We start from the raw sequence: 26,962 nt of genomic DNA, 5'->3' as shown, positions 1-26,962 counted from the left end.
TACATGTGGGTGGGAGAGGGGGACAGATTACCCAGACAACTTTGAACGTAGAGCCATTCTGGCTTCTGCACAGGGAATAAAAGGACTTGAACCCATAACCCAGTGATTCACCCTTAAGATAGACTTACTGCTGATTTCAGTCCAGACTTGAACCTCCCTTCTTGTTCTTGGTTTCTGACTTCTATTTTGACTATTTATTAGTATCGTCCACCTAAATGATAGTAACTGGATCCCTGGCCTGTTGTTCTGTTCCTTTAATGGTTCCTACTTTGGATCCAATTCAGTGCTAGAGTCACCAAGCTCCAGGGTAAGGTCTCAGTCATCCTTTGCCTTAAACTCCACACATATCTTGTTTTATTTCTTTTCTTTTTTTTGCCTTCTCCATATCATTTGATCTTTTTCCCCTCAGTTTTTTGTTTAGTGTCATGGATATATCTAATTTCTAATCCTAAAATCCCTGATCCATGGATTTCCTAATGGGACCAGAGTTTGCTTTCAACTCTCTAAGCTTTCCTTTTCTAAACCCCCATAAAGGTTTCTATGCTACCTTTTGTCCTGTTTAGAGATCAACTTTCTATTTTCCAAAATGACAACCATTTTACGTCACTGCTTCATCGAGAATTTGCATGCCTGTTACTGGATTTAGTGAAATACACATACAGGTAAACCAGAAGGATGAAGTTACTAATCCCATGAAGTGTACTAATCCCATGAAGTGTCTAATGGGAGAAATAGATGAACAACCAGTGAGCAGATTATATACTTAAGGTCTTTCTCAATTTTATTAGTATTTTACCAGGGAACTTCTAGAGTCATTATCAATGAATTAAAATAAAACTCTAATGATAGCTCTTTAGACTTTGCATCCTAGTAGAAGGCATACTTAGAAAAGAGGTGTGTTTTGGCTGCTCAGATCCATCTCTGGAGGCCCCACTTACCTAGGTGTGTATAAGTAATTAGCAGCTTCGCTCTCTGACTCCCTGTCAGTATGGGGCAGACATGACAGGTCTGCTGCATCTGGCTTCCTGATTTCAGTCAGGCCATGCCTTCCTTGACGTGCCAAATAAGGGGGACTGAAATAGAATCCACTTGTGCTACTTGGGGGGTCTCCCTCTCCTGGCAGTTACTTCTAGGTGCTCAGTTTGATTAAAATCATTAGTAAGGTGTGTTCACTCCTGATTTCATTACCCATGCACGGGACTGAAGGAAGGAATCAGTCTCCAACATTTGTTCCCCATCTCTCACTCGCATAGGAAACCGCAGCTGTCGGGTTTGAGTTTCTCACTACTTTATTAGTAAAGTTTCAGGATCCATGTCTGGTTCTCCTTTTTCATGGCCTTATATTTGAATTGTGTTATAAATAGACTTTAAAATGGTGAAAATTTCATGAGTGTTAAATACCACTCAGATGTCAAAAGGTTTTCAAATGGTTAGTCTGTGTGAACCCAGATCCAATCTATAAAACAATGTTTTCTCCCTAGACAGTCAATCCGTCCATCATTCATCCTTTCATGGTTCAGATGCTGGGCACTGTGCCTCTCCTGAAGAGGTTTACTATCAAGAGAAGACAAAAATTCAGGGTTAGGAACCTGCTGATTTTCATGTTAGACTTGTAGACAGACATTTTGCATGCATTATCTCACCCCAATCTACAGCTAGGCATTCTTTTCACTATTCTGCAGCTGAGGACTGAGATTTAGCGAGTTTAATTGCCAAGAATTACACAGTTATTAGGTAGCAGAGCCAAGATGTAACTTAATACTGTTTGTGTCTGCTTCAAAAATTGTTTGAAGGAAGGGAAGGCTTGGGAGAAGGCAAGAGGGAAGGGTGCTTGGTGGTTGTGGACTGGCAGTTTCATTTGCATTGTCATTTTACCTAAGAATGAGGTAACACTGATTTCTTTATCAAAGCATCCATCTCCACTTACCCCAAGCCTTAGAGTCACAGCACTCAGGAGACTAAGATGACCCTTTAAGTTGGCACAACGTTTTTATTTTATGCTACTGTGTTATATACGTAACAGACAGACACATCACCAAACAATTTGGGTGTTGCTGCCAACCTGTTTCAGTAGTTTTTTTTCCCCCTAAATCCTGCTTTTTCATAGGATTGACGATATAATTGGAAGCAACTGTGGTTCGACTGCAGTTCAGCTGAGAGTGAACAGAGAAAATTCAAGCAACCGCATTTAGCCTGACTCCTCACTTTTTTCATGAGATCTTGGAAGTCAGGGGGCAGCTATAGCTAAATCTCTGTGAGGGATGCAGGGTGAGACCACTCAGAGCCAGCTTGCCCAAAGGCTGTTCAGGGATTTGTCTGAGGGGGATGCTATGGCCTAATATCAGAAAGGACTCTACCAATTGCTACTGTGGTTCAGAGAAGGCAGAATTCTGTGTTGGCTGTGGGGTCAGGGAGAGCTTGATCTGGGCTGTAGAGGATGCTTTGGGATGGGGAAAAAAGGCAGAGTTAGCATATGGGAGATTAATATGGGGTGCTGAGAGAAACGCTTCTCTGAGAACTGGGAGGTATTTACAAGGGAGCAGAGAGATTGGGACCATGGGGAGAAGAATTTGGGAGTAAATTTTCAGAAAATGTTGAGAAATCATCAGAGTGTAGACTTGGGTTTACCAGCAGAAACTCTGAAATACTGCCAGATCAGGATCCTGTTTTTGAGTGTATGTGATCTTGCAAATTTGTAAAGCTCTCTATGCTTTAGGAAGATCAGCAGCCTCCTTTATTTCTGTGTCCATTGTACCTAGCAAACTTATTTTAACGTCTACATGTAGATGGGACCACGGCAGGCAAGAAATTTGGGGGAGCTTGTTCAGCTTTCTTTCAGGGACTTTTTCTGAAATGATGTTGCAGGCTGTGTCTGCTCTGCAGTATGGCTTTCCTTTTCGAATTAAGTGGATTGGTTACGAAATTTATTTTGGAGATACAGTGACTGATTCATTCGGAATTAAGCAGATTTGCCTTAATGGTGGATCGTTGGTCCTACTTCAGGCTTATTAGGAGTAAATCATTATAAAACTCATTGGCCCCAAATCAGGCTGAGCAACAGAATTTCATGGCAATCTGAAATGCAGATTCCTGGGTATTTATTGGAAAGATTTTGTTTAATAAATGATTCATCAGGTTGGGACCCACTGAAATGATCCGTGTATTTCCAGAACTTGTTTGTAATTTTTTAAAAGTTTATTAAACATACAGATTTCCAAACTACTCCAGAGCTACGGAATGGAATCTCTTAGTAGAGGAACCCAGGGATCTTCATTTGTAGCAATTATCTCATATCGACAGTTTCCAGCCTCGGGTTATTGAACCTAAGACTCTCCTATCTACCTTCTCATTTCTGGCCACCACTTACCATCATTTAACCAGCAACAACCTGGGGACTTAATTCACCTAAAAGCTTACATTGGTGGCCAGTCACCATAGCCCTGCACTGTCAGAGACATGTGCTTGGGCACAAGATGCTGCTCTTCTGGCTCTGTGAGTAGACAGGGATGAGCAATCGAGAAACAGCTAACACCCAAGGGCTGTGAGGGGCCATAGAGGTCAGAACTTCATGATGGAGGATTAAGTCTCACGCAAGAAATTCTCTCAATTTGGGCTATTTACACTCTTTAACTTATAGTCAAAGACTTTGCATTGTCATGAGGACTCAGTGAAGAGGGGCATGCTCACACAACTTGAAAATGTATAAGATGCTAGGATTATAATCCGGGCAAAGATTTTGCTGTGTGTATATTTTGTTTTGAATTTTTTTCCTGCAGCTGGTCTAGAGAGAATACGATACACTTTTTAAAATTCCCTGCAGACTTAGCGAACTTTCAGTAGGATCCCAGCATCGGAAGGAAAAAGATCTCGGTGTCTGGCTGGTCGTGATGCACATTCTCAACTCTCCCCCTTAATAGACACAGTGTATGCTACAGAGAGCAAAGTGTAATTTTAAGAACCTTGTAATTCTTTACAAATTAACACAGCAGATGGTGTTTATGGGAGCCACATAGTGAGGAATATTTGGGACGATGTGAGACATGTGTTCCAGGGTTTCGGCCTGCTCTCTATTTAGTTTAGTTTTTAATTGTCATGCTGCAAAAAATGCTGTTTGCCTCATAAAGTTTTCATCAGTTCCAAGTGTGAGCAAAGGCCCCATGAGGTGGTTCCATCATGGGTCAGATTCCAAGCACTCTTAGTGAGAAGGGCCTCAGAGAGGTCCCTGAGTCACCTAAGCATGAGGAGTGCCCTGTGCTTGGACCCTGGTCACTTAGCAGTGGTCTTGGGATATTGGTGCTGGGGGTGGGGAGCTGCCTGGCCTTGCAGTCTGGCTTGGGGGTGGTTTGGGAAGTTGAGAAAGAGCCCAAGTCTTGATAAGCAAAAGGGCTAACAATGAGGTTAGCAGCTCTTGATTGGGGCTTGCTAGTGTCTAAGTAGTTAAAATATGTCTTCAGTTATTTTGACTGTCCAGATAATTAAAAACAAAATATTATTCTCTCTTAGTTTCCTCATAGTGATAAGATGTAAAGTGACCAAGACCTGTACGGTGGCTTTCCAGACAGTGCTGACCTTTTAGAGGGAAGTGTGAGAGGAAGAAGAAGGGGCCATGATATAGAATGGGGGGTGGTGATGCTGAGAGGATGGGGAGAGGTGGTCCTCACAGGCTTTGCAAGGACCAAGAAAGGTCAGATTTGATTTGGGGAGGAAAAAAGCCTTGGTCCTGAAGAGTGCAAGGAAATCTCTTTGGGGGTCCCCTGGGCATGCAGGAAGTTCCTGGCACTCCCAATCTGTGTATTTACTTTTCCCAATGTCACCAAGGAAACTTCTTCATTCTGTTCTGCTGTAAGGTTGGCAAACAGAAGCCTCCCAGATGCTCTCTGGGATGGCCTCTTTGTCCCTTAGAAGTGTCATTTCACCAAACCCATTTCTTTTTGGTATCTAGTGTCCTCAAGCTTACCTACTCCCTTCTCCCACTATTTTGAAAGAAAAATTTGACAAAATCATGTACAATTTGTATGTTTCTTTTCCCAGGTATGTGCATCTTAATCCTATGCATACAATCAAAGGCTTTGATTTCTGTCTTCTTTTTGCTCACATGAGATTTGGAACAGGCAAGGAAGAGAATGAGCATACAAAGAGGGTAGGCAATACTATTACTCTACCTGTGGTGAAGATACAGCTACTCCATTTCCACCTCTGCACACAAGTAGCCTTGCCCCCAAAGATCCATATCATGTCATTGTGTCAAACAGCCAGAATACTAATTATTGCATTTATTATTATTCAATACATATTCATATGTACTTATTGATACATATTTCTAATTTGCTTGGTATCTAGTCTGTGTAAGGACTGTGCAAGAAACTTCAGTTTCAAGGAAGTGTGATTGGCTGACATCTTCTTGTCTGCTATGCACTGAATTGTGCCCCTCCAAAATTTATATAGTGAAGCCCTACCCCTAATGTGATCATATTTGGAGATGGGGCCTCTTGGAGATAATTAGGTTTAGATAATTTATTAGAGTGGGGCCCTCATGATAGGATTAGTGCCCTTTTAAGAGGGACACTAGAGAGCTTGGTTATGTCTGTTAGCGAGGAAGAGATCTCTCATCAGAGACAAAACCTGCCAGACCTTGATCTTGGCTTTCCATAATATTTCCTCCTGAATAGTGAGAAAATAAATTTATCTTGTTTAAGCCACCCAGTCTGCGGTATTTTGTTGTGTCAGCCCAAGCTGACAAATACACTGTCCTTAAACGCCTGTACTTCTAATTGGGAAGAAGGGACATATAGGCATGACAAGTTTCCGAACAATAAAGGATTGTAATGATCCATCTTATATATTTGTATTTTAGCTTTAGAGTGTGACATCTGAAATTCAATTAACAATGCAAGAGATTTGCACAATACACAGTAGTTGCCTGCATGGAAACTGGCAATTAAATAAATGACATAGGTGGCTGTAGGCACTCGGGAGAGGATGGGCTGCTGTAAGCTGGGAGAGCAGGAAGGTATGATGAAGGAATTACAATATGAACTGTCTCCTGATCCATGGGCAGATGAAGCCCAGGAAGGCCAAAGCTTGGTTTCTCCACCCAGATAGACGTTCCATAAACCAAGGTAATCCTCTGTCTGTTTTCTGATTTCTGTGAACTCTCAGCAATATGGACCCAGTTATTGGCCTCTTTTTGAGATGGTGGAAAATGCCAGACTCCTGGGATCCTTTAGCTATTGATAGCTTTAACTGTAACTGAGTGGTTTGGGGAATATGCACTTAAAAATGAAGTGGAAGTTTAAATTTCATTGAAATTTAAATCGTTTAATCAGTGTGGGTATATACATGTTTGTGTGTGTGTATAAGATCCATGGAAATTTGCACTTCGTCTTGGCTACTTTCATCTCAACTGTAAAGATAAAATGGCATTTTTTAGCAGTTTGCTCAGTCCATGGTCTCTCACTGGCTTCAAAGGCATGTGTGGTTAATTAACCATGGCTCTCAGCAGTCACCCAAGCTTGACAGCTGGGGGAAGGGGAGCTCTGATGAAAACTGTCTTCTAGGCAGTGTTGCCTGACAGATAATCACTGAGGGCTACACCTGTGTGGATAAACTAAATCAAGGAGCAAGAATTGTAACATTACACAGGTGCCAACCACTTCCTATGGCTTTGATCCGCAAATTGTGAAGTGGGTGAAATTTATTTTTAGGACCCCACATTTTCCAAATAATTCATCCCTTTCATACCTACCTCCTATCCCCAGGGGCCTACTTGGACCGTCCATCCTTCTCTCCACAAACAAGTGGATAGAAGTCCTTCCGGAGCACTTCTTAGGAGTTTTATGCTGAGTCCTCCAGGAGAAAATAAAATTCACTATCCACAAAAAGCTTGGGTTCTACTCTGCAGGAACGTGAAAACTTGAAAAACAATGCAGGATGGTCTGTTGTTAACATCCACATTATTTGGCACAGTACCTAATAGAAGGATATGGTCAGAGGAGAGGAAGGTCTTCAGGGGCCAGGTCAGTCTAGAAACATTCCCTGGAGGAGGATTTTAAGCTGTTGCTTGAAGAATGGGTACATCCTGCCTAGACAAATGGTTGAAGGGAGAATGACATCTTTCAACAAGGCACCAACGTGAGGCAGAAAGTGTGTGAGTTGTTGAGAAGGAACAAATTGACTAGAGGTGTGGGCAACTACAAGAAGGAGGTCAAATTAAGAATTCTTAAAATATAGGCTCAAAAGTTTACTAGGAAGGAGGGATGCAGTAAGAACTAAATGGGAACTGAGAGGAATATTGTGCCAAGGAAGTGAAAGCTTGGTCTCAACAGGCCATAATGAGGATGATGAGGGAGGCTGGTGTGGTGTTGAAGATGTACACTGGGGTAGCTGGGTGTCATGAGTGGAGGGATTTGAGGAACAGCAGGAATCCTAGAGACTTGTTGATGGACATATTCTCAAGTTTAGTGAATGATCAGATTTAGGGGAGAAATATTATATTAGGATTTAGAGCTTGGGCAGTGATTAGTGCAGGGAAAAACTCTGTAGGTGAAACCAAGGCCTGAGCTCCCTTGGTTCTCTGAGCTGTGTACATGGGGTACTTGCTGGGGTTTCCCTGTCTTCCATGCTACCTTCAAATTAGTTTGGTCTCATAGTTTAAGGTCTCTGATTTAGTCAGACCTCTTTGGTTGTAAGTGACAGAAATCCAACATCAACAAACGTGGGGGAATTGGTTAACTTGTGACACTAGGAAATCCATTGATAGATACTAATGGATTTAGGTACAGCTGGATTCAGGAACCCATGTGTTTCATTCACTGATATAATACAATTTGTTAAGTGTCTATTATGTGCCAGGCAAAGCTCCAGACTGCCAGATATAATGATAGGTAAAGCCCTGACTGTACCCTCATGGAGCTTTATTTTTACAAGTTTAGTATATAATGGAAACTATGAACCAGTTTGTTTTGACTCCAAAAGCTGACTTCCCTTCCCCTTCTCTTCCCTTCCTTCCCCTTTCCTTCTGTTTCCTTTCCCTAGCACCTCATCTCTTTTCAGACCCAAATTCATCTCTCATCTCTCTCTCTCTCTCTCCTTCCCTCCCCTCCCCCCACCTCCCAGCTATGCTTTCTTTTTATGGCATCTATTTTGAAAGACTCCCTAACTAGCTCAAGGTGTATCTGCTGCCAGTTTATCAATCCCAGTGCAGAAAAATATGCCTCCTTCTTAATAATTTTTCCTACCACCTTATAGCTGAATCTCACTGGTTCGGATGTTATCCTGAGTTTATCCCTGGGCCAGAACTCCTTGGTTGAGAGTCAGAAGGAAAAATTAGAGGGTTTACCAAAAAAAACATGAGGTTGCTGGGAGAATGAAAACAAATAGTGATGTGCCCTGAACTCACTGAGTCAGGCCTTCTCTGTGCACCGCCTGATGTGTGTACTAACATTGCTATGCTAGTAGGTATGGTCTGGGAGTTTCACAAATAATGCCATCCTGCTGTTTTATCCTTCTATATTGACGATTCTTTCCTTGAGCATTGATGAGGCCTGGCAGAGAAATGTCAGGCACATGTTTGCCTTGACACATTTTCATCAGTTTTTCCCTTTCTACTTTTATCCTCCCACCCCTATCTCAGAGTCCAGGAAAGCTGAGTTTTTACATGGTCAAAGTATCCTGATCGTGGGTTTGATTTGCGGCTGATGCTAAACTTTTATCCATTCTAAAGAGATATTGCCCATTTATTTTCTAAGAGAAATGTCCATAGCTAGTGAAAAGGAAATATTTAGAAAGGTTCACATTCTCAGACTGTGATTGACACCGAATATAAAGGTATTATGAAACATTCAAATTTTTGGTGCTATTTGTAATAAGAATATGATTTCTACATGCAGGGTTTGAGGGTAGATGGTCAACCCTCCAAATATGATAGGGTGACTGCTAGATCGATGGATAATTTTTTCTCCTCCCTTCTGTTGTCTAAATCATAGGTTTAAATGACAGGAAAATGTGTGGGAGATGGAGTGCATGGCACATTATTGCTTTCTGCTGTTCTGATGATTTTGACTTCCATCTCTTTCAAATGACAACAGTTTGAAGACTGGGCATTTGATTAGCTTCCCATGCATTCAGCATAGTAGAGTCATCGCTATACAGTATTTTGAAGATTTCTCATACATTCAATCAAGTTTGCAGGTACTGTTGAGGGAAAGGAAAAAGTGATAGACATTTGCTTTCTTACAGCCATTTCCCACATATTAATATTGTTCCCGGAAACTAACATGAAACCACAGATCTGATGGAAGCACTGAGATAGTAGATTTATATCCTCAGGGCCTCCATGAGTGACTCCTTGTACTGAATTGTGTGTTTAATGTGGAATGAGGGTCTGGGATGGGGAACAGCCTTTAAACAAATACACAGTCAATTTCAGAAATTTAAAAATTACTATTCCTTACTTTTCTGTTTTATAAATTAGGGAGTTGTGAACTATTCAGCATAGAATTTAAATATACTGCATATTTCTTCAGTGTTTCAGAAGGGATGATGGATATTTAATAAAAGGGAGAGAGAGAAAGAAGAAAAATGAAGACACTCTTCTAATAAGTAGAAGGGCTTTTATTTTGCAAAAGGACAAAGGATAGTTTTATTTAAAAAATGAACTAAGATATTGTCTTTTTCCTGGAGAATGATTGTGAAAAATCAAAATTTCAATTAATGGCCTCAATCATTTTTGTGTAGGATTAAACTGAAAATATGAAAGTCTTCTTGACCGCATCTAATACTTTGGCAAACTGGACTTGAATTTAGAGCCAGAGGCTAGGAGAATAAAGGACCCCCTATAAAAAGCCAAATCAGGAAATTCATTCCCTTCCCTCTCATCAATTCAAGCTGCGTATCTACCCCAAATGTGTTTTGTAAAATAGAGCCCAGCGACTAAAACAAATAAAGTTTAATAAACACGCACCTCCCTAGCACAACAGATGGCAACTAGGAAAGCTGCCTGAAGCAGTGTGAGAGATTGCTTGCACCTGTCTTCTTTTTTTTTTTAATAATGATATTTATTAAATGGCTATCTCTATTGCAGACTCGTTCTCTGTAGGTAAAGATAAAGAAGTCAAGTAGGGAGCAGTCTGAGAAAGGCACACAGGGTCTGCAGACAACATGTGATAGGGCAGATACGCCTCAAACTGAGATTTTTTTGGATAGCCTTTGAAAAGAAACATGAAACTCTATAAAATCACAGAATCCTAGGATTTTAGAGATGCGAGACGGTTTAGACATGGAATGGAAATGGCCCTGGGCTGGAAGTCCGGAGATCCTGCTCAGACACTAGTGAGCCATGTGATCAGTGATTTTATCTTTCTGGGTTTTGCTCTTTTCATCTTTGAGAGGAATGAGGGCGTGAGGAAGGAGAAGAAATTGATTTAGTTACCTCTGCGGGGTCAGGTACTGTGCTACATGCTCCAGATCCTATCTCTTTTATGTTCACAATAATCCCCAAAGCAAGCATTTATCCACAGTTTAGAGATAAGAATACCCCGACTGACAGCCAATTCTAGCCCATTCTGCAGTGCCGTGATAGCCTCCCTACAAGGGAAGCGTGGTGACATGTTCGGACTCCCCCACTTCCTGGGGTCTGTCACTCATCTCCGGCCCCTCCATTGGACAGATGATAAGTCTGGAGTGTAGAGAAGTTGCCAAATCACTTAGGTAGTTATTGGCAGAGAGTGCTTATAACTGCTTTTCATTTCCTTCTGTTCAGCAAAGGCAGGGAATAAAGGGATGACTGGCTAAAGACCACACACTTTTGTTTACTAGGTGATGGTGTGAAAATGAAGACAGAGATCTCTCTTCACTTCAGTTTGTTAAACAACTTTTAGTTTTAGAGCCTGGAGGGTCAGGGAGGGAGAGTTTAGGTTAGGCTTCTGGTTGATTCCCTGGGAACTAGAATTTGCTCAAGATGATCAAATCTTTAGTTATTTAACAAATACATCCAACAACCTACTGTGTAAAAGACATTCATCTGGAGACATTCATTCTGACCCTTATTTCACCTCTTAGAATATCCCAGACTAGTCGTTTAAAATGAACCACCCAGAATATTCCTTCCTTAAACAGAAATAACTCTTCTTTAGGAATTCTAGTCTTTGGCAAGGTTTTCATATATTATCTGCCTGAGTGGAGAAAGTCGAAGTCCAGGTGATCTAAAAATAGTTTCTGTGTAGTTTTCAAAGCAGTACTTTCATTTTTTTCCACAGTAGAAATACTTTCCTAATTACCCTGAATACTGTTAATGCCTTTTATTGTTTCCCGCACATTGACACCTTGATTGATTGTCCTGCTAACCTGGTGAGGAAGATAGGGCATACATTATGCTATCCACTGTGCTTATGAGAAAACTCAGACGTAAAAAATGAGCAAATCGTTAGGCCAAGATCACATAACCTAATAACAAACGGCTGACACTAGGAGGCAGGAGTCTGTCTTTGTTTGGTCTCTCTCAATGATTAGCTTCCTGTCCAATTTAGGTTGTTAATTTAAAAGTATTTCTACCTGGGGTCATACCAGAGCACAGGAAAATATGGAGTCATGGGCGGCTAGTCCCCATTTACTACGTAAATCTGAGCATGGAGGGGTTACTAGCCTTGTTGCTGTGCCCCTACCTTATTTAAAAAAAAATAGTGCTAACAAAGGGCCAGTGAATGGATGATTTCAGCTGGTGACCCCAGTTTCCTAAGCTCTAGTCCCAGCCTTACCTCTCTAAACCATGAAAACAAAGATGGCACCCAAGTCAACTGCAGTTATTTGAATTGCTTTCAGCCAAAGATTTGAAAGCTCAAGACACCAGATCACAAATATTATACAAAGAGAATCCCAACAACACAGGGACCTGGAATGCTAATGTCACCGGAGATGCTCTGAGCTTGCAGATCAAACTATAGTTGGCTGTAATCATACTATAAAGAAGCTCCAATAAAAATAACATGTCTCTACAGCTAGTCAAACCAATCCCTTCACATCGTGGAGAAAAGGCTGCCCCATTCCACTCACTGTCCTCCCAGTACCTGCCTTGCTCTTTCTTCTCTTGATGCTACTTTGGCCCTCCCTCTTTCCTATTCGAATTTTGCCCAGGACTTAAGGTCTACCTAAATCTTCCCATCCCTCTGTGAGATTACTGACTTCCCAAATGCAGCATCTCCTTCCTCTTTGGAGCATCTTATTTAGCCCTGTAGGGAGTTAGTCTCTCTGTGGAGTTGTTAGTCTTGTTGCTCTCACATTGGGGTCACCCACTGGATTAGGAGCTCCTCGAGTGTGAGAATGTGACTCTCGCTTTTTGTGCATCCCCTGCACCCCCCTACCACCGCCCCCCGGTGACCAACATGATGCCTCACATCTCTGGGACATGTGCTATACAGTTGCTGGTTATTGATGCCAGATGGGATACAGAATCCCATGTTGCCCAGCTATTCACAGAATGTGTGTCTGTAACCACCCTACTTACAATTTTGAGCATCCCCATTACCCCTGGTGGTAGGGTTGCTGGATTTAGCACATAAAATTATAGGACACCCAGTTAAATTTGAAATTTAGGTAAACAATGATATTATTTTTAGTATAAATATATCCCTTATTTATTTATTTATTTATTTATTTATTTTGCGGTACGCAGGCCTCTCACCGCTGTGGCCTCTCCCGTGCGGAGCACAGGCTCTGGACGCGCAGGCCTAGCAGCCATGGGCCATGGGCCCAGCCGCTCCACGGCACGTGGGATCCTCCCAGACCGGGGCATGAACCTGTATCCCCCGCACCGGCAGGCGGACCCCCAACCACTGCGCCACCAGGGAAGCCCCCTCCCCTAATTTTTTAAAGTTTAAAATTTAAAAATGTTATCTGACCTGTACTTGCGTGACGCACCTTACTGGCCTCACCTAATCCTGGCTCTGTCAGAGCTTGGCTTTATTTAAAGTTTTGATACTTGTTCAGCATGGATTTTTTGGCATTAATTTTGAGTTTTCAAACTATTGCATTAAACTATTGTTTACCTTGATTCCTGAGTTCTTTGATGACCCCTTACATTTTATACCTGAGGCAAGTGCCTCACTCCTCTCACCCTGGTCCCAGGTCCTCTATCATCCTCATGGTCTCCTTTCTAAATGGAGATAATGATATGTCACTGGCAGGATGCAATGAGCCCTGTCTGACACAGTATTTATTCAGTAATTATTTTGTGTATTCACACTGTCTTGACTTTTTTTACATTGGAAAGTTCAGTGACCCAGTCTGCTTCTCTCATAGTCACATTTTAAAACAAACTCATAATTGTTCATTTTTCAAGGTAAGTTTTTAATTACTCTCCTATATGGAAAGGGCTTGAGAAATCTATGGTTCCAGAATGATTGTGGTCTAGACCTCCGTAAAAGTGCCCATATTCTGAAGGCAGACGTCCTATTTGCAAGGATGAAACCAAAGAGAAAAGAAACAGCTCTGGCTGCTAAGCTGGTGTCACACCTGACTATGGAGAGCCAGGGCGCTGAAGTCCCACTCGCTATGTGACAGCAGTCCTCGGAAGATTAAGCAGCACATCGTTCTTCTCCATATACTTTTGTTTCCTTTTAGCTAATTGTATGCTGATATTTCAAAGTTGTAAATGTTGGTCACTTTATTTTAAGCTCTTTCTACTTGCAAAACTTCAGAGTGTACATCTGAGCAGGTCAGCATTTGAGTTTAGGGAGTGGAAAAATGGTGATGGGGATTTGTAGGTTTTAAATGATTAAAAATATGTACATATGACCTGGCTTTGGCTTTTTCATGAAAAATCCTATAGGATTACACATCGACCATTCATTCAAGAAAAATTGATTAATTAAGCAAGTTGTAGAAAAGAGTGACTGCTTTAAATCTAGGTATATGTAAATCAGTTGTGTATGTATCAGCCTTATGCACCCAGGATTTTGCCATTGGAAGAGAACATTTGGGAATCTGTCCGATGTTAATTTCCATGGATCCTCGAAACACATTATCCCATGAGGCACAATTTATGACCTGGGATCTCATTTCATCATATACACAAATTACTGCAGAGACCTACTTGATTTTACAGAGTCTGAGTATGGAGCAAGAATTGACCTGCCACTAGGACCATAAATAAATAGATCTGTAGGGTGTTTGACTAACATTTAGATAATTTAATAGATTTGACAAAGATTCTGAGAACAATTTTCTCCTCAGAGGAAGATAATGCCATCCATAAAGTTATGTAGAGCTTTTTATCCATGGGAATCTTGCTGTTGTGGTTTTAAAAAGATAATGGAGGTTCTGTTTGGTTTGGTTTTAATTGTGTTACTACAGCAATGAAAAAAATAGAAAAACAAAAGGGAAAACAGAAACTAGTCAAACTTCCACTGAATAATTTATCAAGATTATTACTATTATTATCTTTTGCCTTTGCCTCTGCTTGTTACAGTCATAAGGGAAATTTTCCTCATGACCTCAAGCTGTGGGTTCCTTATTATCATGTTTAGCATTCCACCGCATGGCAGAACAAAGATTAAAACACTATGTTTTCTAGTAAAACACCTTTTTTGATTTTGATACAGAAGTTACAAAAAGGCTTGTGTTATATTGGTATAAAATTCTGAATTCTGATCGTTTACCTTAACTTTCTTTTCTAATTTAGTTTTTATCTCAATCATTTTCTATTCAGAAGTGTGGTTACATAATAGAAAAACACAAAGCATTTGTGTTTGAAGGCAATAACAAAACATCCTTGTGTTTACTTAATTGCTGAATGTCTGGAGAAGGGAAGAAAACATAGATCTGCATGGAGTTGAATATGGACATACATGTAACCATCTTGAGAATGTATTGATTTCATCAATTTTTACTACAGAGAAAATCAACTTTAGAGACCAAGTTGTATTAGCTGTGTATTGAAGAGAACTTTTTTTTTTTTTTTTTTGTGGTATGCGGGCCTCTCACTGTCGCGGCCTCTCCCATTGTGGCGGAGCACAGGCTCCGGACTTGCAGGCTCAGCGGCCATGGCTCACGGACCCAGCCTCTCCGCGGCATGTGGGATCTTCCAGGACCGGGGCATGAACTCGTGTCCCCTGCATCGGCAGGCAGACTCTCAACCACTGCGCCACCAGGGAAGCCCGAAGAGAATCATTTTTAAAAAATGGCTTGAACTCTACAACTCAAGTGTGTTTCTGAATTTTTTTAACCTTTAATGTCACTAACGTTGAATTTTTCTAAATTGGAAATTATTTCTCTTTTCTTAATAGACTGGAAGAAAAGAAAAAGGAGATCCTCTAAACATTGCAATCGATAAGATGACCAAGAAAACAAGGGATCTAAGGAGACAGGTACTGTTTTTGCTTTTATTTTAAGTTCATGGTACTTAGTGGTGGTTTACTGAGAATGTCCTTTTTCAGGGTGCTGTGTTAGAGCTGATGTTCAGCTCGCTATTCTTTATAACATCTACATATACACAGAAACTTTTCATCAACAACTTAGAGTCTGCTGAACAGAGAGATGTGACAGGTGCAAAGGGTGTGGTGATGAAAATAATCCCTGAGGTGAGGGAAGGTGGGGGAGAGCCCTCTCACTGGCCAGACACAATCTTCCCAGGTGGAGAGGTGATGCATTCTCTGCCTTCTTCATCTGGTTTTCAGGTTTTCAGACCCAGGTGTGTAAAGAACCAGCCTCTGATTTCTTCTGGGTCTTAAACTCCCAAGGCAATCAGTGAATAAACAAGAATGCCAATGGTTAATGAGAAACACAACTCTTAATCTGATGGGCTAATTAAGATCTATGACCCAGTGTATTTCCTCAAGGATATAAATCTAGGGGAAAATTTGCTTATCAGATGGTTGTTTGGGAAGCAGGGAACCAAAGCAAGGAAAGGCAGTTGGATGATTTAAATGGCTAATGGCATCATTTGTCTGAAGGGTCCATGCTGGGGGAGGGGTGAGAAATCTCTAGTCAGGGCCCCTTTTCATCTTGAAAGTGCTACATGAACACTAGTACATGTTGTCTATAAGACAGTAAGTCTTATTTTATATGTTGCCGTGGTGAGCTTCACTGTCTTCTGTCTCTTCTCTAGAAGAGACAATACCATCCATTAAGTTCCCAAAGAATTCCTTCATGATTTCTGCCTGAGAGGCATCCTGTCTCCTGCTGGTAGCTTTTGCATATATCCGTCTCATTAAGTGTTGATTGTGTTGGTCATCTGGAACCAACCACAGCCCTGGGGTAACACCTGCTTTACTTTCTCCATCTGGAAAAGCTGGACTGGCAGGGATGCATCGTCTAGCACTCAGTCCTGCAGTTTGTCAAGTACAGACAAGATTAGCAAGGTGCCTGGGCAAGAATAGCCAAGGAGCATCTTAAAAAACGTTTGAATGAGAGGAAAACACCACTTCAAATCACTGCTGGGGAGCTTCTGAGCTCTCTTCAGGATGTCACCAGAAGGTATAGACACACTTGAGCTAATGTCCTCTAGAAGATACCACAATTAGTTCTGGGATATGAAGTCTCTAGTTTGCCCAGCTAACAAGCCCTTTTGGGGAAAGCATTTTCTTTTTATTTTACCTTGAAAAAGGGAGAATAAAACATTGCTTTCTTAGGCATTATTAGGTAATACCCAAAGAGCTGTACGACCAGGTCTGCTTCTCCTTGCCCTCTTAGACAATCTTTCCATACAAAGCCCCCATATGATATGAAATGATACTGCTAGTAGGAATTGGGATTGGGGTTGGTGGAAAACAGTGACTCAGGTGTCTGGAGCTCAGGGTTTTACTTCTAGCTCTGCCACTAAACTGTCTGTACGACTGTGGATCCTTCATCTCTTGGTCTCCTTCTCCTATTTGTAAAAGTAAGAAGCCAAACTGGATCTGTAAGCTATCTTTGAATGAGTCCATTTATTTTCTCTGCCAGAGGTCCTAATGCCAGATAACTGCTGGTTTTAAAAGCAGTGGGAGGGCAACAGGCATCTCCTCTAAGGTTTGCCTTTGGCTAGATTGTCAACGAGGCAAAATCCATGGAACGAGTCTTCCCTCCCCCTCTAGGTCTTAGTAGAGACCATTCTTTTACATTCTGGAGCCAATACCCTTAAGTTCTCTGCACTCGTGGACCTATCATCGGAATTTTTTTCTCTCATTAGGAAGGAATGGATAAAGTAGTTTTCACCTTGGTGTTACAATTATCAATAAAGTGTCGACTCTTTTAGCTGCGGACAGTGGTGAAATTTGAAGGTGGATTCATTGTGGAATTTTAAAGCTTTGGTGACAAGATCCTTGGGGAGTTTCTTTTAGGGTGGCAGTAGAAGGAATATGTCATCCCCTCAAATCATTCCATGTATAAGATTTTTTTTTTCTGCTCACCTTTCCCAAAGATTGAGAGGAATAAGGGTAAAAGAAAGTTGTTTTATGATATTCAGATATCATATCATTTTGTAAATGTATTTTTACAAAATGAGTATGGAGCAAGAATTGGCCTGCCACTAGGACCATAAATAAATAGATCTGTAGGGTGTTTGACTAACATTTAGATAATTTAATAGATTTGACAAAGATTCTGAGAACAATTTTCTCCTCAGAGGAAGATAATGCCATCCATAAAGTTATGTAGAGCTTTTTATCCATGGGATAAAACAGTTATGGCATAATTTCACACCACATCCCTGAATTTGGTTCAAACATCCTTCTCTTCCCCAGTATGCCTCTCTAGAACTCAGATGGTCCTCGTCTGTCAGTTCCATCCCTACCTATATGTTGGAATATTTTAATCTGTTTTTTCCCATTTCTTCTGTTTCCCCATGTACACCTGTACTGGTACAAAAGCTTCTCTGAGCTAAACAGAAGCTACCTAGCATTTCTGCAGATGGAACATGCAAGGAGTCTGATTAGCTTGGCTCAGGTGAATCTTCAGTTTAGAGTTAGGTAGCTAGTTAATTGGATTAAAAAAGTTTTATCTGAGTTTCTGATAGCAGTTATGTGGTGGCCCAGTGAATGCTAGTGGTTCAAATAAATGAAAACTGAAACACTTTCTGTTCCTTCAATTACAGACAGGCCTTTGTTAGAAAACATTCAAAATGAAAACCCTCAGCTATCTGGCTCCACTTCCCCGTACACCTATACTTCTTTATACAATATTTAGAGAAATTAAGTCACATAGGGAAAAAAGCCGAAATCAAAGAAAAATATTTCTAGTGACTTTCATAAGTTCCCACTCTTTCCACCTCCTCCCTCTTCCTCATAGCCCTAAGGTTGGGCAGTGTTCTTCAGAAGGTGACCCTGGAGTCTTGCAAAGCTGTAGTCACCAAATTAAAAAATAAAGTCAATTATGATTATTATTTTGAACTTGCCTAATGAAAGTGGAGTTACATTTGTAAACACGTGAAAACAAATCAAGTAATTGAATAAAAAGGATTTCTGTTTAAGTAGAATTTTGAACCAAGTAGAAGTCCATTTTTTTCAGGCAGTATGTCCCAAGGAACTGGGGAGTCATAAATTGTGAAAAAGTTTGCAGGAACCCAAGGGCGTTATTTCAACTGATTGGCATAGATCCATCTTGCCAATTAAACCCATGAGAGTGGGCAGTGGTAGAACAGAATCCTTTTAAGAGTATTTTGTTTGGAATTAAAAATGGATTTAGGGGAACATCACTGCCAGCTTTAAGCATTATGTTTTAATTTTAGAGCTGTGGGCACAGTATGCCCCATGTCTGAGCTACTGTCACTGCTGTGATTCTGGAATCAGCCCATTATAAGAAAAAAAGCTTTTGGCCGAGTCTCTGCCAGAGCACCTAGTAGCCCACGCAGTCTATCCATCCCTTAGAGAGGGCCCAGTTGGTGTCTGCCAGCTGTTCCTTGATGTCCTCCTTCTATGTACCACCTGTGAACTATTCTAGGCATGGTCTCGATTTTCCTTAAGCTTACAGTGACGCTGGTTTATCCTGATTATTATTTTGGTCCTTGTATTAGTCTTTTTTCCTCTCCCATTGCGGAGCACAGGCTCCGGACACACAGGCTCAGCGGCCATGGCCCACGGGCCCAGGCGCTCCGTGGCACGTGGGATCTTCCCGGACCGGGGCACGAACCCATGTCCCCTGCATCGGCAGGCGGACTCTCAACCACTGCGCCACCAGGGAAGTCCAGTATTAGTCTTTTTTTTCCCCCAAGTTGATAAGCAAATCAGGACCCAGATGTTTTCCTATGAGAAGCTAATAAATAGTAATCATAACATGTTAGTGTGTTGCTAAACTTAGCAACTCTCTCTCATTCCCCAGACCAATCAATGGACTAATTCTTATTCCTTCACCCTTAATAGCCATCATAATAATTCCAGCAATGAGATTCAGTGTGTCAACTTGACAAAAGGGTCAATTTTGCTATCACAGTCAAAACATTTTCAAAAGACAACAAAACCATGTATAGAATGCTTTTACATTGGGATGCATACTTAATAGAATGGATTATATAACAAAGGATTACAAACAAACAAGCAAAACATGCCACTGGGTGGCACATAAAAGGTTGATGTACCAAGATCCTGCCTCCAGATAGGACTACAGAAAAAGCTTCCAAGATTAGTAAGAAATAATTACAGCTGAAGATTCCTCAGCTGTCCCCTTTGTGACCCAATTCCGTATATAAGAACTGTGGCTAAAGGTGGGTAGTCATCAGCGAGACCTTGTCAAATCACTGTCCACAAAATGTAAACTAAAACATAGCTGACATATATTGAGTCCTTACAAGGTGCCAGGCACTGTTCTAAGTTCTCTCTACAAATGGACCCCATTTAATCCTCATGCCAGCTCTGTGAGATAGAAAGTATTGTTACCATGTCCATTTTACAGATGGGGACATGAAGCCAAGTAATGCACCCACGGCCGTGCAAAGTATGGATTCACGGAGGTCCCAGTCCAGGCAGCCCGGCTGTGGGGTCTTGGCTCATAATCATTCCCCACCCTGCCAATCCATAGACCCAATGGATACAGTTGGCTCACCCATATACTAATCTCCTTTGGGAGAGGCAGTTGGGGAAGAAGGAGGGTTCATGTAATATACAGAGGTGCTTTGTGGTTTTCAACAGCACCTTACCACCATGGGGTTGGGGATGGTTGACATGAATGTACTTCAGACAGAAAAAACGTCTGTGGTGCATGTCAAAAATAGGGTTCTTGTTTATGGTAGGATATCATCTCTCAGGCCTCCAGCTGTTATGGTCTACTGGAACCTTTTTTTAACAAGTGCTATTATGTTTAGGTAGCTGGCTTCTCAAAGCATGAATTATAGACTTTCCAAAACATTTACAGAAAAAAGGGAATTTTAAAGCATTCAATTCTTTTTCTCACATCTGCTGATGGGGCCAATTATTTTTAGATTCATTGTAAGAAAACATTTTTAAATCATTTATTTCCAGACTTGAAGCTGGTTTCCTCATAAGGATATGAAGCTATCTATATGGCTACAATTTAAACATTATGAAATAAAATATTGATTTCCTCCAAATGTTAAGGTTTGTGTTCTTCACATTGAAAACCTATGTCAGAGCTAACAATCCCTGGTCAGATTACCCCTAGGTCAGATTGCCGTGATGCTGTAGAAATGTAGAGACCAGAAAATGATCATACAGCAATTGGGGTTTAAAATACAGACCATAAGCAACTCTGGGACAGCTGAACACAAATGTCATCAGAAACACCAAAATCAGAATCAAAAAGGTCAGAAGAAGAAGAGCAGAGGTAGAAGAGAGCTCAAGAGCACTCTGAAAGGCAATCTTTGGACAAGCCCCCTGATCACGGTTGTATATTCAAGCTACCTCTACCTTAGGAAATTCCTGTTACAGCAGTCCTGAACGTCAGGCCACCACATACTTATTTATCTCCTGGAAAACACTCATTAGGCCAAATTCAAGGGACATGATTTTTTCCTTGCCAATAGTTCTTAAAATATCACTCTTTCCTTTCCAAGCTCTTTCCTTACAAAGACACTATTCAAATCATGGAGTAGTTTAATTGATTCCTGTGAGCCAGCATGTGGTCGATGGTTCACACATGAACACAAGCTTGTGGAGGATGCCAAGCTTGACCTCTCTCTCACTAGTGAGTCTAGGTCACAGAAGGAGTCCAGTAGCTTGATCAATATTGATTAATCAAATAACACGCCGTACTGAGCAGAGGGCTCTGTAACACACGTATGAACAGGAAACCGCCAGCCCCAGAAGTCAAGGAAAAGTGGGATGGGGAAGGATACATAGCAATGTCTGAGTCTCAAGAGAATGTCTGAGACATTCAAGAGAATGTCTGCTTTTGGTCCTGTCTCTGACACCTCCTGTCCTAGGCAATGAGAATGCCACGTAGAATCTTGATTCTGACACTGGAAGATCCAATATAGGATTAGAAAAAAATTCTATCGTATTTTCCAGGATGAAACTCCTAAGCAGGAAAATTTGGAAGATTTTCAAAGGTGATGATTCAAACAGCAAGGATTTTTTTTTTTTTTTTGAATGTCCTTTCAGCTTACCCAAACATTTCAGAACATCCATCTAAAGTGCAGTCATTTAGTTCAGCTGATTCCACCTCCTATCTGTGTTTCGAGTGCATTCCTTCCTCTCCACTGCCATTGGCACTGCTTAATTGCTTTTCACAAAAAGGATGGTCACAGCCTCATAACCAGTGCCTTGATCCCAGACTCCCTGCCTTCAGCGCACTATAGCTCCAGCAGTCTCTTAGACCAGTATTAGCACATCTTCATGACTTTGCACTTGATATTACTTCTACCTGGAATGACCCCTTCCACTCCTTTTAATTTTTTTCTTCCAGGAAAATTAACAATTTTTCCAAATGCCCTCCCTCCCTCCTTTTTTTTTTCATTTTAGGAAAATTCACAATTTTTCCTACAAGGCTTAGCTTAAATGTCACCTTATCATCACAACTTTATCCAATTTTTATAAACAGGCAATCCCACTACTCGGCATATACCCTGAGAAAACCAAAATTCAAAAAGAGTCATCTACCAAAATGTTCATTGCAGCTCTATTTACAATAGCCCGGAGATGGAAACAATCTAAATGCCCATCATCAGATGAATGGATAAAGAAGATGTGGCACACATATACAATGGAATATTACTCAGCCATAAAAAGAAATGAAATTGAGCTATTTGTAATGAGGTGGATAGACCTAGAGTCTGTCATACAGAGTGAAGTAAGTCAGAAAGAGAAAGACAAATACCATATGCTAACACATATATATGGAATTTAAGGAAAAAAATGTCATGAAGCACCTAGGGGTAAGACAGGAATAAAGACACAGACCTACTGGAGAACGGACTTGAGGATATGGGGAGGGGGGAGGGTAAGCAGTGACAGAGCAAGAGAGAGGCATGGACATATATACACTACCAAACGTAAGGTAGATAGCTAGTGGGAAGCAACCGCATAGCATAGGGAGATCAGCTCCGTGCTTTGTGACCTCCTGGAGGGGTGGGATGGGGAGGGTGGGAGAGAGGGAGACGTAAGAGGGAGGAGGTATGGGAACATGTGTATATGTATGGCTGATTCACTTTGTTGTAAAGCAGAAACTAACACACCATTGTAAAGCAATTATACCCCAATAAAGATGCTAAAAAAAAAAAACAAAACAGGGTTTATTCAGTAGGCTCCTAAAGCATTTTAAAATAGCTTTATTATGACACTCTTTGCAGTCTATTTAAGTTGTTTATGTGCTTTTGCTTGTGCCTGTGTCCTGATATTCTTTGTTTCCTCAAGGCATATCTTAGTGCCCCAAATAAAGTAAGCTGCTACCACACAGGTGTGGAAAGGATGAAGAATCCTCTGTATGCAGCTATCCTACCCCAAAATATCCCAATCACCAACTTCCCTCTGTTCTAAGCTCTCATGTCTTTGCTTCTGTTGTTTTAAGAACAAGATTTGTTAGCTTAAAAAGTCCATTTTTACAGTGATAATAACAACTTTTTCCATCTTAAGAGAGAGCTTCTATGCTTTAACCCAGATGTCTCCTGCTGCTGGGCTGGCTTTAGAAAAGTCAGCTCAAGAACCTGTCAAAATGCAGATACAGGTATCCCACGCTTTCTGAAAGTCCATTTTATGCCATTTTGCTTTTATGAAATACCTACATTAGTTCTTGTTTTTGCTAACTGAAAGAAATCTGGAGGATTTTTGCTTTTACAAAAGAAAAAAAAAAAAAAAAAAAGGTGAAACGCAAAACTCTGTCCAGTATTTTGCAGCCAGCTCTTATACAGGCCGTGGGCACCGCGAGTAGCAAGAGTGGCGCCACCAAGCCCCTTCTCCGGGAACTACACTCGGCATTCAACTGCCATAGCTTTGAACTGTGTTTATAAGCATCTGTGTTTTATCTTGATTTATTTTGTGAATCCATTGGCAAGATGCATCATAAGGTAGTTGCTTCTTCGGTTTACAGCATTTCGGCTTACAAAAGGTTACATAGGAATGCTGTACTTTCAGATAGCGGGAGAAACCTGTATATGGCTCCATCTTGAGAGATTTCTGATTTCAGGTACAGACGGTGGTAACTTAAACTCTGTATCATGATAAGCTTTCTAGGTAATTGTGATGTTCTGGCAGGTTTGAATTCCACTGCCTTTGTTTCTGATGGTGGGAACTTTTAGATCTCATTACAGTCCTTTGGAGGATTTACTTGAGGATTCCGGAAGTCCTCCAAGTTCTCTCCAATCCATTTGGCATCTTCTAGACCTCACCACTTCACAGATACAATACTTGTTTTGAGGGAGGGAGAATCCAAGCTTGAGCCTCTTCTCTCCATGGGCCAAGATTAGAAATGGATGGTTTAACTGTTCACTGTGCTGTGTTGAAGGGTTTGGCAAGATCTGTGCTTTCTGGAGCAGGGCCAAGTGGAGGTGAAGGGGAATGAGGCAGTAGCCTACGGCATATAATTTTAGAGGGAGCCAAAAAACTGAGTAATCAAGATAAATAATATTTTCTGCAGTATTTTAGAAAATTGAAATTAATGCAAAAAAATTCATGATGAGCATCTTATCAACATTGTAAATAAAGACAGGATCAGTAGCAAGGCAGTGCTGAGCTATACTGAAGCCTGAAGCAAAAGAAAAAACCAGCAATACTGATCCTGTTTTTATTTACAGCATTGCTATTTTGTTTATGATGGTGACTCTGCTTAGTCTTGGCTCTGCTCCAGAGCTTCTATTTCTTAATGTCTTTACTGCACCTGCTATATGAAAGAGTTTGCCCCCAAAGTCTCAATGTCACGCAGTTTTCTTTTTTCTCCTACATTAGTGGCAAAAGGGCTGACTTTTAAATTTTGTGATGAGATGACACCTTGGACTCCAGATTTGAAGACCTATTTGAATTGTGGTGTCTTTTAGGTTGTCTTGCTACAAATGCATTTCTTTCTGTTTATCACAGTGGTAAGAGCTTTTTTATGGCACTCTGAAGTGCTTCAGAGAAAATGGAGAGCATTTTAATACTGCTGATTTACTCTTTCAGGTCTACAGTAATTTCCTTACTGCCTCATTATAAGGCTTGGCTTAATTTACTCTACACATAATGTTTACTGATGCACATATGGTGCCACATTTCAGGAAACTGTACCCAGAACAGGTATTTTTGTCAGGCTGGAGCATGGAAAATTTCCTTCAGATACAGAAAAAAAAAGGTAAGAAATTTAATCATTTCAGCAAAGAATGTCCTCCAACGAGAGGGAGAAAAATCACACCCATCTTTAACTTCAGAAAGAAGGATACAGTCTCTCATTTTTTTTTTATTGGAGTATAGTTGCTTTACAATATTGTATTAGTTTATACTGTACGGCAAAGTGAATCAGCTATATGTATACATATATCCCCTTGTGTTTGGACTTCTTTCTCATTTATGTCACCACAGATCTTTGAGTAGAGTTCTCTGTGCTATACAGTAGCTTCTCATTACTTACCTATTTTATACACGGTAGCAATTGTGTATATATGTCAATCCCAGTCTCCCAATTCATCCCGCACCCCCCTTTCCCCCTTGGTATCCATATGTTTGTTCTCTACGTCTATGTCTCTATTTCTGCTTTGTAAATAAGGTCGTCTATACCAATTTTTTCAGATTCCACATATATGCATTAATATACGATGGATACAGTCTGTTTAAATGCTGATTTTAAAAGCTGAATAATGATTATATGTGTATAAAGATTTGCAGTTACCCCTAAAATCAGAGGGGGGATAGGAGTGGGGAAAAAGGAGAGGTAGGAAAAGAAAGGAATAATATCTTCTGAGCTTATTTCTCAACCAGCTTTGAAAAAAGAGAGATGGATTCAGTGGTCATGGACTCATAAACTCTTAGAAGTAGAAGGGACCTCTAAGGTCTTTTCTCAGGGCAAAAGGTCTTTCTTCAGCATCCTTAATACCACCTGAAACAGCCTCTGCTTTAGATATGGGAGCTTATCCCTTTACCCAGCATCTGGTACCATTACTGGGCAATTTTAGTAGCAAGGAAATTGAGTTAAGATCAGTGATTTTGTAATTATCAACCATTGATGTTGGTTTTGTGCTGCAAAACTGATTTTTTTTCCTACTTTGTCTAAGTTTAAGGCCCAGATAAAAACTTCAGTAAAGAACTCTATTTAGAGTTTCAAAGACCTACAAATAGTGATTATTATTGCATATGAATTCATGGCTTCACAACCACTTGGCTTGCCTTTCCATAACTCTGAATGCTAAGAGTGGTTAGGCTTAGGAACCGAGCAGCTGCTGCTGTCTTGTCATTGAAAGCTGAAATAGCCAACTCTCTTAATCATCTGATCCATTGTTTCTATTTGTATCTGGTTATGTATGAAGGTCAAAAAAGCAAAGCTGAAACCCACTGAAACTGTTGGACATTTGCTTAACAAGTGTCTATTCTCTCCTTGACACGTTATCTACAATCTGATTCTACAGTCTATTATTATCAAAAGATTTTATTTTTACAGAGTTGCATTTTGAAGCTGTGACAGTGAAGTTACATTTATTACTGATATAAAGCTGGTAAGTTAGTGAACCCAAGTGGGAGGATTCTGAAGCCTGTCCTTTTAATGACTGTAGTTGTTAAAGTTGATACACTTTGATCTTAATTTATAGTTTTTATTAAAATTCCATTAATGGGAAGGTTATAAGGTAAATATCAATTAATAATGTCTTGAGATCCTCAATAATAATCAAAATAATAGCTTTCCTCTTTAATATCATCATTTTTTTTCTTCCTTAAATCATCCATACCTGTGGCCAGCCCTGTGCAAGACACTGCACCATGAATGAGATTTTGAAAATTATTTTCCTAATTAATCACAGGGGAGAAAAGTAAAGGACTTTCATTTTAGCTGGGGTGCGGGATAGCTGATTAAATGCAAATCGAGAGACTAGCTGACCTGCCTGGTATATTCAGTAAGAAGGAGATGAATGGATTGTGCCCCAGTGTTCTAGGGTTAGAGAGGAACGATTTGTCTTGAGGGCTCTGGTGATAAGAGGAGATTTTCCATCTGATCCAACCATAAGTGCTTGTCAGAAGTTTGGGTGAATAACCAGTCTCAGTACCTCCTCTCTCATTCCACAATTTCTTGGTTTTTCATGAGTACATCAATCCTGTTAACTCTTAAGGGCAGTACGTCTATACCTTTATTTGATTCCTTCAATTTCAGTGAAGATCAAGCTGCCTTTAAGTAGCTGCAGTCGGAATTGCAGCTGCATGAAGGGAGTGACAGAGAAGTTGAAGAGCACCTTTGGTCAAGGCGAGCTGGGAGGTCCATGCAGGCTAACATGGGCGAGGGAGGGCTCAGAGTCACAGGATCAGGAAGAAGGCAGCACTAGTGAACCATGCCGACTGAGCAGATTTCCCTCAGCCCCTCCTTTGAAATCTGAAGGCTTAGATCAATGTGACCCTGAGGTTGTAGCCATAGATGCCGTAATAACCAAGTGAAAGTA

The 26,962-nt window shown here is 40.7% G+C and overlaps 1 protein-coding gene across 2 annotated transcripts in view; it reads left to right on the top strand.

Annotated features, from left to right (window-relative positions):
• The window catches only part of CTNNA2 (catenin alpha 2), a 1,193,101-nt gene that overhangs the window by 919,165 nt on the left and 246,974 nt on the right, over positions 1-26,962 (top strand). For both annotated transcript variants that reach the window (XM_030837530.2, XM_030837533.2), the window contains exon 8: positions 15,279-15,359. In XM_030837530.2, coding sequence (XP_030693390.1) covers positions 15,279-15,359 — 81 coding nt within the window. The remainder of the gene's footprint in view (positions 1-15,278; positions 15,360-26,962) is intronic.

This window comes from Globicephala melas, chromosome 12 (assembly GCF_963455315.2).
Source record: "Globicephala melas chromosome 12, mGloMel1.2, whole genome shotgun sequence".
In the NCBI taxonomy this organism is placed as follows: Eukaryota; Metazoa; Chordata; class Mammalia; order Artiodactyla; family Delphinidae; genus Globicephala; species Globicephala melas.
The sequence above is the reverse complement of the archived record's forward strand: the minus strand, read 5'-3'. Positions and strand labels throughout refer to the sequence as shown.